The 17829-nt window shown below is 46.7% G+C and overlaps 1 protein-coding gene across 2 annotated transcripts in view; it reads right to left on the bottom strand.

Annotated features, from left to right (window-relative positions):
- The window catches only part of LOC119386813 (uncharacterized), a 41555-nt gene that overhangs the window by 9903 nt on the left and 13823 nt on the right, over positions 1-17829 (bottom strand). The window contains exons 2-3 of one of the 2 annotated variants that reach the window (XM_037654085.2): positions 9270-9651; positions 2236-2450 (exon numbers count right to left, since the gene is read on the bottom strand). In XM_037654085.2, the coding sequence (XP_037510013.1) occupies positions 2236-2450; positions 9270-9637 (583 nt within the window). In that variant the 5' untranslated portion in view covers positions 9638-9651. The remainder of the gene's footprint in view (positions 1-2235; positions 2451-9269; positions 9652-17829) is intronic. The other variant, XM_037654083.2, reaches the window with a different exon arrangement.

Here is a 17829-nt window from a genome sequence, read left to right as displayed (position 1 = left end):
AACCTACACTTACAAGATATTTCGAAGGCTTAGGTTGCTGCTGTGTACTAGCTTACCTGAGTTTTCATAACTTAAGTACATTGAGTCGTTTAAAAGTAACCGTAATTTTCTTTGGTGAAAGTTTGTGAATATTCGTTTAAGTGAAAATGTCGTGGAGTTGTCTTACTATTCGAAAACTATTCGAAGAGTGTTCGATTAGTATTCGTATTCGATTCGGTGTTCACTATTCGATTCGTATTCGATTCGGTTCCAAAATTCACTATTCGCACACCCCTATAAAAAACACAAAAATTCTGGATTTGAAACGCCATAATCACCATATTATTATGAAGAAAAGCGAACTGGGAAAGTGCAGATCAATTTTTGATCATCTAAGGCCTTTAACCAAATGAAAGTACACGGTCTTTCTTTTCTACTTTTTTTCTTCACTTCTAGCGGAATGTGGTAGCCGTGGCCTGGTGAGCGCTGTTAGTCTCAACGCTTTAATAAGTACCACTTTTTAATATTTGCCTAAAATTAAATGCTGCGCAGTCGTAACAATGCCCCAGTTGTGTCACTTGTAAAAAGAGGCAGACATCTGGTCAGCTGCACCCACATTTACCAGTGAGAAACTGCGACTTGTTGATTGCGCAGAGAGCCGATTGTCCACCCAGCACGGCTGTTCAAGTTTCTGTTAAACTGTGAGAAGTATTTTCACAGGAGATCAATAAACGATTACTGCGAGGGCTGCTTCTCTAGAGTGACTTTGTCTAATGACCAAGAAAATTAAACTGGGGTGCTTCGCCAGCTATAAATTTCTCGCCGACGTGATGTCACTTCTGACCAATATTTATTCCATTAAAATTCGAATCGCAGGCAGCGAAGATGTCCGAGGCAGCAATGTGTTTCGTGCACATACGCGTGCACATCCATTCAAAAGTGGAATCACCACTGTGTGATAGCTGTAGGGCCTACGTTCATATCTCGCGCTGCTCCTTGTTACTCGGTAAACCTAACACATCTTTCGGTTGTTCTCTTGCAAACGGAACCGCCCGCCGGCTCGCAAAACGTGTTCGGCATCGTAGTTCTACACCCACACTTTTGTTGTCTCAAAAAATAACGCAGCAGAAGCACAGAAAGCACCACAGCCATCAGTTCGTGCCGCACCGCGCAAGCGTTTCGGCAAGCGAACGATGCCCTCTGTGGCACAGTGAAGGTACCCCATAGTGTGCAGGTGATTTTTCGTGAACATAAGAAGTATCAGAGGACTGTGGTGATGCTAAGAGATAGAACAACAGGGTTGTGTTTACGATGGCAAGTGAGAATAAGCTACCCACTTGAAAAGCATTTCAGTGGCTTTTTTTTCAAAGCTGTGAAGAGACTGGACAGTGCTGATAAATAAAAAAAGAAACGAATGGCCCGAAGTTCTAGAAAACTCAACGTTTGCTAGAGCTGAAGAGCGCGTAAACATTAATGTGGAGGACCACTATGGTGATTACTTTGTTAAATAATCTTGATCCGCCTTTATATATTCATTTTACAGGATCGCCCCTATATATTCATTTTATAGCATCGCCCCCATGAACGTTTGCGTTTTGCGCCCTTTTTCTTCCATCAAACCAATGACCTCGGACACGCCAACTTTTTTGTCCGAATTTCTAGCTCGATGCAGAGTGCAGTCGTTGGCGCCGTCTTTGGAACAATTTGCGCATCCAGCTGAGCAACAATTTGCCGCAGGCCTGGACGCACGTACCTATTATGTGGGTGTCACTACGATGGATGGATCGCCATATTGTGATAGCTGTGAAGGAGTAGTATGTCGCAGTGACTGCGAACGTAGCCGAGTTCGCATGAGCGCTACTCGTTGCCGGAGTCTGCATAAATATAGAACTACACATAACTGACGTTCTTCAGAATATTCTCGAGGGTTCTGCACGTCTCGACAGACGCTGTATTGTTCTTTTTCTCAGAAAGTAGACATTGTGACCAAGACTTTGTAGCAAGTCAAGTTTCTTTTTTGTTGTTAACCTATTTAACCTGCGTAACGAACATTGAGATATAATGTTTGTTCTATTTCTCTTTTTTTGCAGTTATTTACATCCCCTGCGTGGCGGTTAACTCTGCGTTATGACCATAAGAAGATTGACCCTGACTACACATGGATTATTTACTGCTTGCCTGGACGACAGAAGGTTCCTTAGCAATACAACACTGTCAATATTTCTCTTCCAAAATTACGTAAACATAAGTACTTACGCTCGGCACGCCGTTGCGCCAGCACCTGCACGGCGTCATCGACAGCGAAAAATAATTCAGCTTCGAGCCGCTCATTTATCTTCTCGTTGATAAATCGCTGAAGCCTTTTCATCCTGTTCAGTATTCGCAATATTGGACTGAGGAAGCGAAAGTGGACCTGCAATTCCTTAGTATTGTTCATCTCGAGGCGGTGCAACATGAGCGTATTGTTGGCCCTGGTAAAAAGAAAAGAAAGGTAAGTGAAATTGGGGTGCTTCGTGATGTTACAAGATTAAGGCGCACTTTCGGTACAAGGAGTGCTTATGTAATCGAAGCGTGTGTACATTCCGCCTTTTGAATATCTCCCCTACAGTACCGTCAAGGCTGGATGGGAGGAAGACCTCGAGTTTGCTTCTGAAGGAAGGTACGTATCAATTATAGAGAGATGATGCATCGGGTTGTACGTGAGGAATTGCGTACGAGCGTGCTCTGTGTTCTCAGTTTGCCATGGTCTTTGTAAAATAAAGGATGTGATGAAAACTATCAGCAGATACTGCTGGTAATTTTGCAGAAGTGATTAACTGCTGGGAAGCAACAAGCAGCAGGTGCATTCCGCCTTTGTTTCCTCTCATTACACTTGCGCGAGGAACGAAAGCAAGAATCCTCGTCGTCGCAAACCCGCCATTCGAGCAGAGAACCTAATGACACGGGCTCGCCGACAAGATCTGCACGCGTCATTTCATCGGCATCTGCTTTAGCGGCGACAGTATCCGTACAGCAGCGCACTCCTTCCGTACTGTGCAACAGCAGAGCTCACAGCCTTGCAGAATGCAGTGCCGACATTCGTGCAAGAGGTTCCAACGCCGACCACTAACGGTCCTTGCGAGTTTTCAGGCGCCGTCGCAACGACCGCTTCTCACAGAGCGACCGGACAGCTTGATACGTCTAGCCCAACTTCACCGACGGTAACCACAGCCTCAGCCTGAGACATAGGAGCCAAGTATGTGTTGCTTCACACAAGTCATGTATGGGCGGAATGCGGAACTCGACGACTCCTGGTGAGTCTTGATGCAGAGCAGCGGCAGCCAGCACTCGTTTTATTGCAATAGCGATTATATGGACAGTCTCTGCTGGTTTTTGCCGTCACCGCCGTCATGCACTGTATATATATATATATATATAAATATATATATATATATATATATATATATATATATATATATATATATAAAGTCCCAAAGAAAAATAATTCAGAAAATTGTTTACGAAGCGCGGAATCGAACCAGCGACCTCTCTCTCTGCAGCGCGTGGCGCTAATCACTACGCCACAAAGCGCAGATCCTTCAGGTAGCTAACGGCGAGCGTTATACACACACCCCTTACCCCCGGCAGGACTCAGAGACGGCAGGCGCTTATAAGCGTTTCTACATTACCAGCGAGATGGCGTGGGGAGCGCAACGGGTGCATTTGAAAGTCGTCGGTCAGCTCGCCCGCTTCTTCTAATATTTGCGCAGGGAGAACCTTGACCTTTCGCTATCTGCTCGCGCGGTAGTTGCTTCCGAGGGGCAGATGTTCTTGCAGCGTAGCAGCGCGTCCATCACGGGCCGCTTTTTAGATGCGAAGTATCTTATGGCGGAGTTCAATCCGGTGGTGGCGGTGGTGTGCGGCGTGACCACCCTTACTGCGCATGCGCATACCCTCTCCACACACCTCCTCTCCACTTCCCCTCACCATTCTTCCTGTCCTCCTCCCCTCTCCCTTTTCCCCCTTTCCTCTTTCCCCTCTCCCATACCCCTCCCCACTTCCCCTCCCCTTTCCACTTTTCCTCTGAAACACGGGCTAGGCATGCCGAAATTCTCTCCTGCGCAACTCCGCGATGAGCACCAACGCATGCGCGTCCCCTCCCCCTTTCTGTGCTTTCATACGCTGCCCCCCTCTCGCACGCCTGTCCACCGCGTTCCCCGCTCGCCCTGTGAGAATTAACGGCCACGCTAGAGGAAAGACAAGACGCGCGTAGCGTTCCTCTTCGCGTTCCACGACGCGAGGTCGGTAGCATGCCCAACGAACGCCAACGGAACGCGATCGTGCAAATGCTCCGGCTTCGCATCGCCTCATGGTCCCCTTCAGCGGGAAATGGTGTAAATTTTCTTGCTATCGCATTCATTGCTTCGCCCTTGCGGCGAAACTGTGACTTTTTTTTTGCATACGCCTTTATGCAGCTGCGGAAATGTGCATCGAAATCCGTCATGCTGAAGCAACAATTTCTCCACGAAAATGTTGCCATTGAGAGTGAAGGAAGAGAGAGGACCATCCCATCAAAAATTTGATATAGCCGCCGGCACATAAAACGATACCGTAGCGTTAACAGCGCACAACACAGCCTCACTTGCAACAAGCAGACCGGCCACCAAGCGCGCGATACTTCAAAACAGTAGTCAGAGTCTGTGATCCGTATTCTCTAATCACTGTAAAAAGGAAGGTTCTTTTACGAGACATGTGGAAGCGGAATCGCGCCTGGGATGACAAGCTGCCAGAAGAAGTCTAAGCTGCATGGAACACTTGGTGGGCGCTCCAAGTTACCAGATGTCCAGAGGCGTATTTCTCGCTCGTGCTTCTGCGCGCGATCGCCGAGCACAGCTGTAATTTGAGATGCACACAATTTCTGATGCTGGTCCTAAGGCCTTTGGTGCGCACATTAACTTTCAGGCGCTTTCTGCAGATGGTATACGTGGGTCTACAGTTGCTTATCAGTAGAAATCGCGTCGCAGCACTAAAAACGATGTCACGTTTTCGGCTGGAGCTTATCGCGTGGTTCGTTGGAGCACGGTTGCCTGTTAAGCTCAGTGCCACTCCTTCAGACTGCTTCCGTTCATTTCTGGACCGACTCTCTCGTTGCTCCACAGTGGGTTCAATCGAAAGCACGAAACCGAGATCCTTTCGTCAACAACCGCGGGGCCGAGATTTCCAGGCTCACCGATCTCGGTGAGTGGACGCATTACAGCAGCGGCGCTAATCCTGCCGATATACCCACCTGCGGTGTATCTGCAAAAGTGCTCTTGGAATTGCATAAGTGGTGGCATGGACACCCTTGGTTTTTAATTTCCGAGGAAATTTTCAGTTTCAAGCACGATGGTCTTCTCAACGAAATAAGAAATGTTGAGCCTCTATTTGAAAGAGTTACGACGGTCTCTCCATCGATTATTTCTTCGAGGAATGCAATTGTGCGTTGCCGAAGATTTCGGCTCGCTCAATCGGCTCTTGCGAGCTTGGAGAAAATGCCCTCTCCACTGTGGAGCCCTTCGAACTTGTGAGCGTGACGAAGGCGAACGTTACTGGCTGTGAGTCGTCGAAGACCAGTCCTCCAAAGCCGAAATTCGATTACTCGAGAAACGAAAAGGCCGCCATCATGGTCATCGTACCTTGTCCTGGCTCCATTCCTGGGTGCAGGAGGACTACTACGTGTCGGTGGGCTGCTCGATCTGCTCAATTGCAGCACTGGCAATCGGCGTCATATTCATTTGCCTAGTCCTATATCCGTTTGCCTAGCGCTAGTCCTTTTACATCTGTCTCGTCCTTGTAGTTTTCGCGCTGTTTTTTATTATGAATTCACTTGCCTGTCGAGCGCAAGTTCACAGCTCTAATTATTCAAGGTGTTCCGGCCCACATGGTAGTAACGGGCTCACGCTGACAGTTCTCGGGCAAATATTCTGTGTGTTGAGGGGACCGAAAACCGTAGACTGTTATTTCGCGATGCTTATCTTGCAGAAAATGGCGAGTGACATCACTGTCTGCCCCACTAGGACTGTTACCACCAGAGCGAATAACAGAAGCTTAAGCATCTTCAGTTGTTGGCGTCGACTACTTTGGGCCCCTTTACGTTCGCACAGCTGAGAACTTGATCAAGGCCTATATACTCATATTCTCGTGCGCCTTGACACGTGCTGTCCACCTCGAGCTTACATCTGATATGATAGCAGCGACCAGTCTTACTGCTTTTCGTCGTTTTGCTGCGCGGCGAGGTGTTCCAGCAGTGGTGTACTCGGAAAACGACCAGAGCTTTCGTTCTTGCGCACGGAGCTTGAAAGTGCTCGCCCTTTCTCCACAAGAGTATGCCACCATCACGCGCATGCAGCGGAGATATATTGCAGAGCGAGCTCCTTAGTGGGGCGGGGGCCTTGTTCGATCCACTAAAGATGCTTTGAAGCGGACCGTAGAAACCAACAGCCGGCATATACTGGGCCGCCTCGCAACTTTATGCAAGGTTGAAGCCGTCCTTAACAGTAGGCTCCTGACGTGCCTGGAGGGCGGCCCCAGCGAATCGCAACGTTTAACTCTGGCGCACTTTCTGCTCGGAACACGAGCCATCTGTAGGCCGGAGCCGGGTTCTACAAGAGAGTCATGGACTCACGCTGAGCTACATGGACGTGCTTAGTACCGGAAGCATATCAGCATACAGATTTGGCGGAGGTTGAATACTGTATATTTATTTCAGGTCCGGTCAGCGCACTACCACCCATACCAAGCTTTATCACACATTGTGACAGTGCACATATATAACAGTTCTACGACGTTCTGTAAACATCAACTCGGGCGAGCGACATCGCTGCATCGCGGACGAGATGGAGCAGTCGGAGCCCGGTACAAAACTTGTACATGTATGAAGCAACAAATAAAAGATTTGCTGAAAACTACCAGAGGATACTGCTGGTAATTTCGCACAAGTCCTTAACAGGTGGCTAGCGACAAGCAGCAGATGTGTTCCGCCTTTGTTTCGTCGAATTACACTTTCTACTTTATAAGCCGGCGAACACGCCATAGTCGTGAATGTGTGCCAAGGTTTAATAATATTAATATCTGGGGTTTAACGTCCCAAAACCACGATACGATTATGAGAGACGCCGTAGTGGAGGGCTCCAGAAATTTCGACCACCTGGAGTTCTTTAACGTGCACCTAAATCTAAGTACACGGGCCTCAAACATTTCCGCCTCCATCGAAAATGCAGTCGCCGCGGCCGGGATTCGATCCCGCAACCTTCAGGCCAGCAGCCGAGCACCATAACCACTGTATCACCGGGGCGGGGCTGTGCCAAGGTTTGGCATGGTTCCCTGGACCTTACCAATTTACACCAGCTTTGTGTTTCACGGTTAATCGCAGATAAGGAGAGCAGGATTTCTTCATTCGGTTTAATAAGAATTTCTGTGGCTTTACGCGCCAAATGAAAGTGTGATTATGAGGCATGCGTAATGGAGGGCTCCGGAAATTTCGACCAACGTGGTTTTCTTAACGTGCACTTAGGCCTAAGTACACGGGCCTCTACTATCAGCGCCTCCGTCAAAAATGCATCCGCCGTAGTCGAGATCGACACGCTGTCCTTCGGTTTAGCAGCCAAGCAGAGTAACCACCTTACTACCACTGTTTATTTGGTTCGAAGAAGCGATCGGGACATTGCACCAAAATAATTCGGTAAACCTTGCTTCTGTCACGTGTATATTTTGGTATTTTTCTCGAGAGATTATGAGGACTATCGTTATCAAAGTTTACACTCGGTTTCTTCCTGTCGTTGCTCATACATTTTCACAACACATAACTATTAAACGCTGACGCCTTCATTATTGTGATGTCCATTGCTTTTGAGGAACGACCCGAGCCTACGATTGCCTCCCTTATCAGGTGTGGCGTAGGCGGGACGGAACGACCAGCCACTTCTTTCGCATCTGGCTCGGCGTGCTCCCAAGGCCACCGCTGTTTTCGTTCTAACGTAGCGGTACGCTGCTACGTTCTTCTGATTGAGCGATGGATTCATTGTTTTTTGTGACCGTACAACGTGGGAGGGTTTCAAAGCCACTCGATCCACTGACGCAACTTTCTCACGAAGTGTTTGTCGTGTGTTCGATGTCCCTATAAACAGCATCATATCTCTTCGACACAAAGCAAATGCATCAAGGCCACATCTGCGCAAGAGCGGGCGTATGAACAAGGCAACCACTGTTTTTTAAGCGTGTACAATGAAGGCGAGCTCCGCAGGGATATTAGTGGCATTTGGTAGGAGCGCAGGGACATTATTTTTGGTACGATTGAAAGCCTACGTCTTTTAAGACAACACGTACGTGTTGTCTGCAGCAATTTGCAGCGATTGCGAGGATTTATTCAAGGAGAAATGGTTTTGGCCCGGAGATATATAAGCGAGGTGTCTTCTGACTCGTTCTGGCAGCCTACTCTGCCTATATGTGAATCTGAGCACCTCAGCTTTTTCGTCTTAATGCGAATTTCTCAGAGCTACAACTAATGTGTTATGACCTGTCGTTTACACACGCTACCCATTCTACACGCTACACGCGCTACGCCCCTTTAAAACACCTTTTCTCCTCCCACCTAGACGTTCCGGAAAGCGACGTGCTGCGACAACACGCTTTGGCACCACTGCTGCTTTCGTCACGGGTTCGGAATGAAGGAACGATGGAGACCCTAAGGCCCTTAGTTGGGTGCCTATATAACAGTGTTTATATCTTACGTGTATACTATTGGGTATTATTGCATCGTCAAAACAGTCTCTTTGAATGCAACGCACATCTTAGGCGGCGAGTTGTGCACTCGAGCAGGTGGATAATAACAAAAATGTCGCATTCAAACATACCGTCGTATGTTCAAAAGTGAAAGCTGTGCTCCTATTTATACTGAGGAGCTACTCAGTAATGCGCGAACTTCATTTTGGCTTATTGTAGGGCACGCAGCCCCCCACATTTCACGCTTCCCTTTACAGGAAAGCATTATGTGCGTAATGCTCGCTATCATGCTGTGAAGATCTATAGGGGGTTTCAGAATGACATGCGGTATTTCGTTCTCTTGTAGTGATGTGGTGTTTCGGAAAAAGAAGTCACAGCTTGATGTGCAATAAACTCAGTAAATGGGGGGACCCCGCGCGCCTTTCACATGCGGTGGTCTTGATGCGGTTAATCAGTGTCGCTGAGCGACTATAGTAAAAGGTGAAAGCGTAGACCCGGACATGTCTTTTCTCTTGCGTTAGCGTTTACGAAAATGACAAGTGGAAACTTACTCTTGTATTTCGGCGACGAACGTAATCGCAGGTGCGAATACGTCAGCTTCAATGTACGTGTACCCAAGGAACCTCTTTGTTCGTGCGGCAATGGAAACGTTCAGTCCTTCAAGTTTCAAGGCTACACGGATTCGCATAGATTTGTTAGCTTTGGCTTCCATATAGTTGGTTCCCAGTCTTTCCGCTGCAGTCAATCCCAAGACGGTGCCGTTGTAGAACTCCATGTGTAAGTTCCACATGGCCACACGGACGGTGTAATTGAAGTCAGGAATAGATATGGCTTTGAACCGCTGGGACATGAAGTATTGCTTTATGGCTTTGTCAAGAAGCAAATCTCCATCCGTTGGCCCGTGCCCATTGGTACACATCTCTTTGTTCTGCTCTGGCGAAGACGTAAACAAGAGTACCGTTATTCCACAGCAAATATTTGCTTATTAAGCAGTTACGCACACTTTTTTTTTTGTTTGCTTAAATGGGAACAAAATATTGTTGTAGGAGCACCGAGGCAGCAACTGCAGTAATGCATCACTAAACACAATAATCTCAAAAAGAGTGCTTATTGTGCGATTTCGTACATTCTGAACCGTATAATTACATTATCAAAGTTGTGCTGCAATTGCTTTTCTTTGAAAGCAGTAGAATTTTCATAACTGCCTTCATTAATGAAATGACCGCGACACCAACAGTATGAAGCGAACGGATAACGAAGCCAAGGAAACATGTTAAGCGTTGTTATATGTAGCGTTTACTTGAAGCCTATAGATTATGATAGAAAATGGAAAAAAGGAGTAGCAAGTGCCGCAAAAAAATACGCCTCTAGTCGGGCCGTGTAGCCTCCGCTTTAAAGGGAAGCTGAAGCATCTATTTAAAAAAAAATGACTTTCGAGTGGTATATACAGTTTCATCCCCTTCGAATTCAAAAACAGATGTGAGAATTCTCTAAAGTGAACGCAAATAGCATTTTTTGGCAGAAAAAACTGCAGCTGCGGCCGCAGGGCTTCTTGAGATGCTGAGCGAACGCAGTGACGTCATCTGTAACAGCAGCACTGGTAAAGTCCGCTAAATGCGGTAACCTTTGCAAAGGTGCACATTTTCACACTTTTGTGCACCTATAACTTAAAAGTTACATAAATATAAATTTTACAATTGTACCTTTTGTAACAGTTGCAACTTCAAAGGTCACTTTTTGTTTATATAGCTTACACGCCTCTTAACAGCAAAGCTGCTAAGCAAATCGTTCCTTATCCTGCGAACCAAAACACTATAATCATCATAAACGAGTATGTGGCATAGAAATTGGGTAAATCACACTACTCACCACTGGTCCACTAAAAACAAGCTAACACAAGACATGCACCGGCCGTCTTTCATATGTTACTACACCTGTAAGATCGTGCCAAAGGTCACGCGCTTGCTATACACTGTCTCGTTCATGTGTTAAAACTGGCTTACGACGACCTCCTTCAAGGAGTTGTATCGTAGGGGGCACATTGTAGTTGCCTGATCAGTGGTCGCCGCTGTGCGATCCAGGATGCTGACATAAGCCAGCCACGTCTATACAAGTCACTCGGAGCCGTGCTGACCGAACGAATGCGCCGATCTTCATTGGAATACACCATACATAGAAAGCATCGCGCGTAGCGCACTCTACATCCCTCCCCGAGATATGCACACAAGAAAAAAAAAACACCTCACAAATCGTCTTGGAATCTTGACGCCGCGACCAAACCTGGTGACTGTCACTGCTGAGCAGGCTTGTACACGTTAAGTAATGTAAGTAACCGATTACAAAACAATTACTACCTTTGAAATGTAATTGACAACAGTGGTCAATTACAGCCTCAAAAAAGTAACTGAGCAATTGCAGGAATGCAATCGAATACTTTTGTGTTACTTTCCTTCAAAATATTATTGACGTGAGACAACACAAATTCACTCAAACTACAACAAACTACTGCGGTTTGCATCATAGAGAGAAAGCTGGAGAAATTATGTAAATGCTGGGAATCTTGCTGTGGCTTTTGTGATAGTGTACGTATTACACGTTGTTAAAGGAGTACTGACACGATACTGAAGTGCAGCAACGCGGACGTTTTTGGTTTCCTTGGCATGTAGTGTTAACGCTCTCCCCACACCGCATCCGGGGAACACGTATAAATATTTAAGTTTAATTTGAAAGTTTTCATCTCCCAGCATCTGCAAGGCAGCTTCACCGCATGGAGAGCCCGATGACGTTTCAAGTCAGCTCACTTGGTTTGCAAAATCTGGGTTCTGCATGCAGCCTAAATCACAGAAATCGCTGTAGGAGGCACTGGACGACAGTTCACTCATCATGAACCACGTTCGACTGACAGCAAAGGACAGCAGGTGCATATTTCGTGGGTTGCAGTCTGCCCGTGACGTCACGGGCAGACTTGACACGTCACTATGAAGCCGCCCTCTCGAAACCGAAACCGAAACTGTTGGTTGAAAGAAGCGGTATTAAAAATATATGCAATGCATCCCCAGGCACCACGACACTCTCTTTAGAGTTCTCGACACCCGTGCTTTCATTTAGAGGAACAACCCGAAAAATTTTAAAATTCATGTCAGTACTCCTTTAAGTTGCAACAGGAGTTGTCTTTCAAAGTGTTCGTCGCTGATTCTTCTACGTTTCCTGGTTAAGAGGTCAGCTGCTGCACTGAACACTCTCTCGGTACGCACGCTGAAGGGGAGGGCGGTATTATAACGTAGGAACATCTTGCCCACCAGCTCGTAGTTCCACATTACTTCGATGCTAGTGTCCATGTCCTCTATGAAGCGTCGCGCTTCGCTGTTGCTGGCGCTCGAATAAGGCGTTGCAGGTAAGGTGAAAAAAATAGGCTCCGTAGGGATGCCCGTGCGACAGGACGGGGTGTCTCTTCAGAGAGGTCCCGTATTTTTCGGGACGAGAAGCGCTATAGAAGACGCTTTACAACTTGATTTCGGAAAAAAAAGTAATCGATTACAGGTAATCAATTAGAAGCAAATGTGATTGGTTAATTGATTAGAAGTAATCGATTACTTGTAAAGCGTTACGTACAACTCTGCTGCGGAGTACAAAAACTGCGTTAGGTGGTGAAATTTTTCGGCATGGCGGAGGGGGGGCGTATGACACAGTTCATTGAAGAAAAAGGAGGAGATGGCTTTCGCCCTCCAGTCGTCTTAGGCAAATGAATAAAGGTCCGTGTGATATTTGACCCTTCGATTACGAAGTAACGCCGGGTTCAGCTTCGAATTGTGGGCTGTGTTCTCAAGCTAAGCGAAAGTGCAAGTATTTTTCGTGAATATTGCGTTCGTGAATATTGAAGCCACGGAGCAAAAACCTCCTCTAATCAAATTTTTTTTTATTTTGATTTTTTTGGTTTTTATTTTTTGCAGTGGTGGCAGTGCAGCGTGCATGCGCCGCTGTGGCTCGCGCGGTATGTAAGGAAACTGCGTCCGAGAGCAGATATTTTAACGATATGGAGCTGTTTATGTCAGCCGTCCGTCGTAATCTGCGAACAGAAAACTATTATCATCATGAAGCGCCAAGACCTAGCTTCATCCTCTTCGTGCTCTCCATCTTCTGCTTCGCTCCCAGAACACGTGCGCCCATTTGTCCGGCGGGGAGTGGAATAACGCTGATGGGTGAGAGGAGTATAGAGAGAGAGAAAGAAAGAAAGAAAAAAAAGAAGGAAAGAAAGAAAGAAAGAAGGAATATCGTCACCACTCGGCTATCCAGGCATGTCAGCAGAACATACTATAGATAGCCTTGTATAGCATAGTATACGAAGTCGGTAGGAAAGGGAAGCGTGCGTGAGGAGAAGGGATGGAGTAAAGCATAGCATAAAAAGCAGAAAGAGAGAAATGGAAGAGAAAGAAAGACAGAAAGCGAGAGAAATATTCAAAGAAAGAGAAAGAAAGAAGGAGCGAGGAATAGAAAGATATATGTATATATATATATATATATATATATATATATATATATATATATATATATATAGAAAAAGAAAGATATAGAAACAACCAGCGAGATAAAAAGACAGAAAAAATATACAGAAAAGTTGAAAAAGAAACAAAACGAAAAGTAAAGAGAAACAAAGAAGCCCGCCAGGCTCCGCACTTCTTTGAAGCTTGGCACCATTAGTGCGAAGCTGATTTAATTTTTTTAACACTGATTTTTGTTGGGCGTTTCTTGTGCGTGGCAAGCTGGCCAGTCGCTAAATATTCGTCTTCTTCAAATACCTAGCAACAATTGTGCTATATGTGGTATGTTCTATGGCCATTTAGCATTCTCTACTCCTAGTGGCAAAAAATCGGTTCATGCCTAATGCGCATTGTTTTCGGCCGCGAGAGATGTTATGCGGAAGCAGGTTTGAGTTCGAACCAGCTGGTTTTCCATTGTTCTATGAGTTACTCTGCAACTTGGACAAAAGCGAGAAAAGAAAAAGGACAAGCAAAGACGGCAGGCATTTGCTTCATGCAAATGCGCTGCATAAGCAAGTGATCACGCTACATTGCGACGGCACTTTTCTTTGTCTCTTCTTGTTTATGTCAGAGTGTGTGCTGGGGTTTTTTGTTAACCAGGGAACACCAACCAGCCCGGTCTCAAATCTTGTTGCAGTTAGTGATATTTCGGGGCGTAGCCGCTCTGTGCTTTTAAAGTAAACTTTTATCTTCGCCCGAAAAGTTGCTGCTATGTGTCGAGCTTGTGCGCTTTCATACTGCATCCTTGTACAAAAGGGGCTGTAGAATTACCATGCAGCCGTTGGCTTCCTCTCTTCTTTGCCGATCTTCTTTTGTTAGCTGTGATATGCCATGTTCTTAAAGTGTACAACATTGTTGATAAAGCACAATATGCGCTTTAACATTCGTGAAGGCTTTTTTTAAGCAATTAAAGGGTGTGATAGCGACGGATTGTCACGACTGTCATAAAGATCAATGAGCCTTGCTTTTACAGCCCAAAGGCTGACGAATGTATTGCCGCTCTATGTATAGAATATCCTATAAAAATGATCTTGGTATCAATTCTCTGTTCTGTTGCACATTTGCTGCAGAATGTGCATGCACCTATCTCACACACACGCGGAAAAACAATCAAAGTCCGCGTGGCTGAACATTTGGTCTCATTCCTCGTGGAACCTAACTAGAGTGTCTGGCGCAGGAACCTCGTAAAGCCGGGTGTTGGGGTTCACACGACTTGCTGCGATGACGAGGGTGAAGGGTAAGCACAGTGCAAAAATTTCACCCCTAAAGGGAGCGCCCGAGCTCTCGTTTCCGCAGTGATCAGTGGTGACCACAACCTAGGTGATGCAGCGGCACAAAGGACTCCACAGCCTCGCATGAAAAATCTTTGGGGTGATGCTCACCATTCGACAAACAGTTCATTCTGTTTAGGAGTCGTATTTCCCCTCCACAGACGGCATTGCTAAACCTTTGAGTTAGGCGGAAGCGACCACATCCTATCTCAAGTTTTCGTCGACATGGCGCACCATACCAAGTCCATCAACTCTCTCCCCTGTAATGCCTTCTTGCCAGGTAACTAACGTGCTTATGCAGCTGCCCAAGAACTCGTCCTCCGAATTGTCGTGCGTGATGAGATGAGAAAATCAGCGAGCTGGCGCCCTTTTCTTGCGTACCGCCATATTGTCAGTCTGCACCATACACGTATACGCAGCCTATTCTCACCACCGCCATGTTCCTTTCTTCGCCAAGAGCTGGTAGCGCTGTGGCACCGAGAGACACACATGTTTCCTATCCTAACACTGCCCCCCAACGCGTTCTATCGTAAAGTACACTCGAATGCCCGTTCAGGTTGGCGTGCTCGAGCCGCGGTGTTTCACGTAACTGTAGAAGGCACTGCGGCCCATATCAATCCCGTTTTCTTCTTGTTACACGGTCTCCGACAATGAAAGATTTGGGATGACGTCCTCCTCCATAATGTATCTCGCGACGTAGGCTGGGCACTGATAAGGAGAGCGCTCGAAGCCATTTGAGCAGTCATTGGGGCCCTGTACTAAGCACCACCAAAGATCAACAGAACATCGCTTTATCGCGATAGTAATAAATGGATACTGCGAGTGAAAATTCGAAGTAGCCGTAGTGGTCCGTATAAGGTTTCAAGCCCGGCAAGACCATAGCTCTCCGCTTGTGCTGTAGCTCTGCTGTCGAGAAAAGCATGCGACAGCGACGCGCTCTCGCGCACATTGGAAAGCAGAGAGAGTGAACCCACGCCCGCTGCGGAGGGAGAGTTCAAGATAGGCGAGCGCGACATTGGGGCGGGAAAGCGTGTGACTTCCCTTTAATAAGCACGGAATGGGGAGGGCTTAGTCGCATAAGGCGGTGCGCCCCACGCTGCTCAGGTTGTGAAAAACAATGCATCTGTCCTATGTTCCAAGTAATGCCCGGTGTTGGTAATGGATTAGAAAACTGAGGGGGCTGGTAGGTTCGTCTGACGTTCTTGGCTGGCATTTTCAGATCTATGAGTGTGTAATGTTGCCGGTACAAAGAAGCGAAAAGGAATTCAATGAATCTGCCCAGCCATCTTAGCGCTGTCCATGAATACAGCGCCGTGAAAGCGTCTTTCAACGGTAGTCGATTGATATTTGTGTTTGCGTGTGGGCGCAGACGCCATGTTCGGTAAGTTAACTGTTTCGTACTCGGAACATTCAGGCCTACACATAGGGCCGATGAACCTACGAATCATATTAAAGATTTTTGAAACACCATTATCGCTATCAGGGCTTCGCCTTTCGTTCAAAAAAATATTTCTACTGTAAATTCATTTTCATCATCGTTGAGCGGCCTGCCTGAAAGGTAACGAAGGTTCGTAATTTCATTATTGGCTGGGTCTCTGAGCGCGTCTAGTGTTAAAGGTCATGTTGCCTGCTTTAGTGGAAGGGCGGGTAGCGCGCGGCGTTCACTTCAGGGCATGCGCGTATGATGCATCACTTGTCTGCTATCATGACGACATTGTGACTGCATCGGATGAAGTCGACGAGTGAACCAAAATAAAGGAGGCGCTGAGTGAACTGTATTCATGTAGATTTTATTGAGCGCATAGCAAAACGCTTGCTTAGATAATAAGCAAATGTTTTCTAGAATTTATGCAGCTATGTTATATGCGGAGCGTCGCTTCTTTTAATAGGATGGTGTCTCCTTTGCGCTCATTAAGCTTGCTTCATTTTTTGATGGATTTTACAATTGCCATCCATGTGAAAACATGGTCTTCTCCGCAAGTAATGTTTTGTGAGTCATTTCTGTAGCAGGTGCAGAAGACGTCAGAGCAGCTGAGCAAATGAGAATCCAGCTGTGCGCGTTCTTTTTCTGGCGGCGTAATAATGTCAGCGTATACATTTCAATGCGTATTCCTCACAATGTATTTGCGTTTGTTTTAAACGCGAAGCATTTCTTAGCGAACCTTTCACACTTTGAGCTTTTAAATGCGAAGCATTTCTTATCGACCCTCAGGCACTTTGGGCTACGTATCTACGTATCAGGGGCGTAGCCAGAAATTTTTTTCGGGGGCGGGGGGGGGGGGGTTCAACCATACTTTATGTATGTTCGTGCGTGCGTTTGTATGTGTGCGTGTATATATAAGCAGGCTAAACTAAAAAATTTCGGGGGGGGTCTGAACCCCCCAACCCCCCCCCCCCCCCTTGGCTACGCCCCTGCTACGTATCTATCTATCTATCTAGCCGCCTACGTCTGCGCGCTCTCCCGGTCGTCTCCACAGGCTGTAATATACCAAAATTTGCATAGCATAAGATGAGTGCATGGCGGACACAATTCACTGGTTATGACATGAATAACGCAAAATACCTGTCGCGTGCGTCATGAAACCCTTTCCCTCAGTCACGTGTGGCATATACCCGCATACTAAAGTTCATGTTATGCGGGAATGTGCCACAGGTGATAACAGAGTCTTAATGTAGTAACCGCGAACATACACATTGAATCGGAAGGAAAGTGATATTACTAGTAATTGTTGAGGTTTTACGTCTCAAAACCACGATATGATTATGAGAGACGCCGTATTGAAGGGTTCCGATATTTTGACCATCTGGTATTCTTTAACGTGCACTAAGATCTCACAGTACATGAGCCTCTAGCATTTCGACTCCATCGAAATGCGACCGCCGTGGCCGGAATCGAACCCGCGACCTTCGGGTCAGCAGCCGAGCACCATAACCACTACACCACAGCGGCCGACGTAAGGAAAGTTAGGGAGCTCAAGACAGAGCACCCCTGCAAGACGCTGGGCTACCATTCAGTCGTCCACGTGGTCCGCAATGTCGACCACGTGGATTACGCAAAAACCGGGGTCAGTGGTTCGTACAATAACTCTACCGAGAGGACCATGTTCCTCATGATTACCGGTGACTTCAGCATTGATTTATCAAAATCCAACAACGCCTTGTTCTTAGACGCCGTGAAAGACGACTTCGATGTGGAGAGGGCATCACAAGACCTCGGTGCCATGTCCAGGACAGGAGGCATCATAGATCATTTCTTCGTGAAAGCCATCCGCGATTTCCACCAGCTCTACTATACCTCGCAC

This window comes from Rhipicephalus sanguineus, chromosome 3 (assembly GCF_013339695.2).
Source record: "Rhipicephalus sanguineus isolate Rsan-2018 chromosome 3, BIME_Rsan_1.4, whole genome shotgun sequence".
Lineage (NCBI taxonomy): Eukaryota > Metazoa > Arthropoda > Arachnida > Ixodida > Ixodidae > Rhipicephalus > Rhipicephalus sanguineus.
The sequence above is the reverse complement of the archived record's forward strand: the minus strand, read 5'-3'. Positions and strand labels throughout refer to the sequence as shown.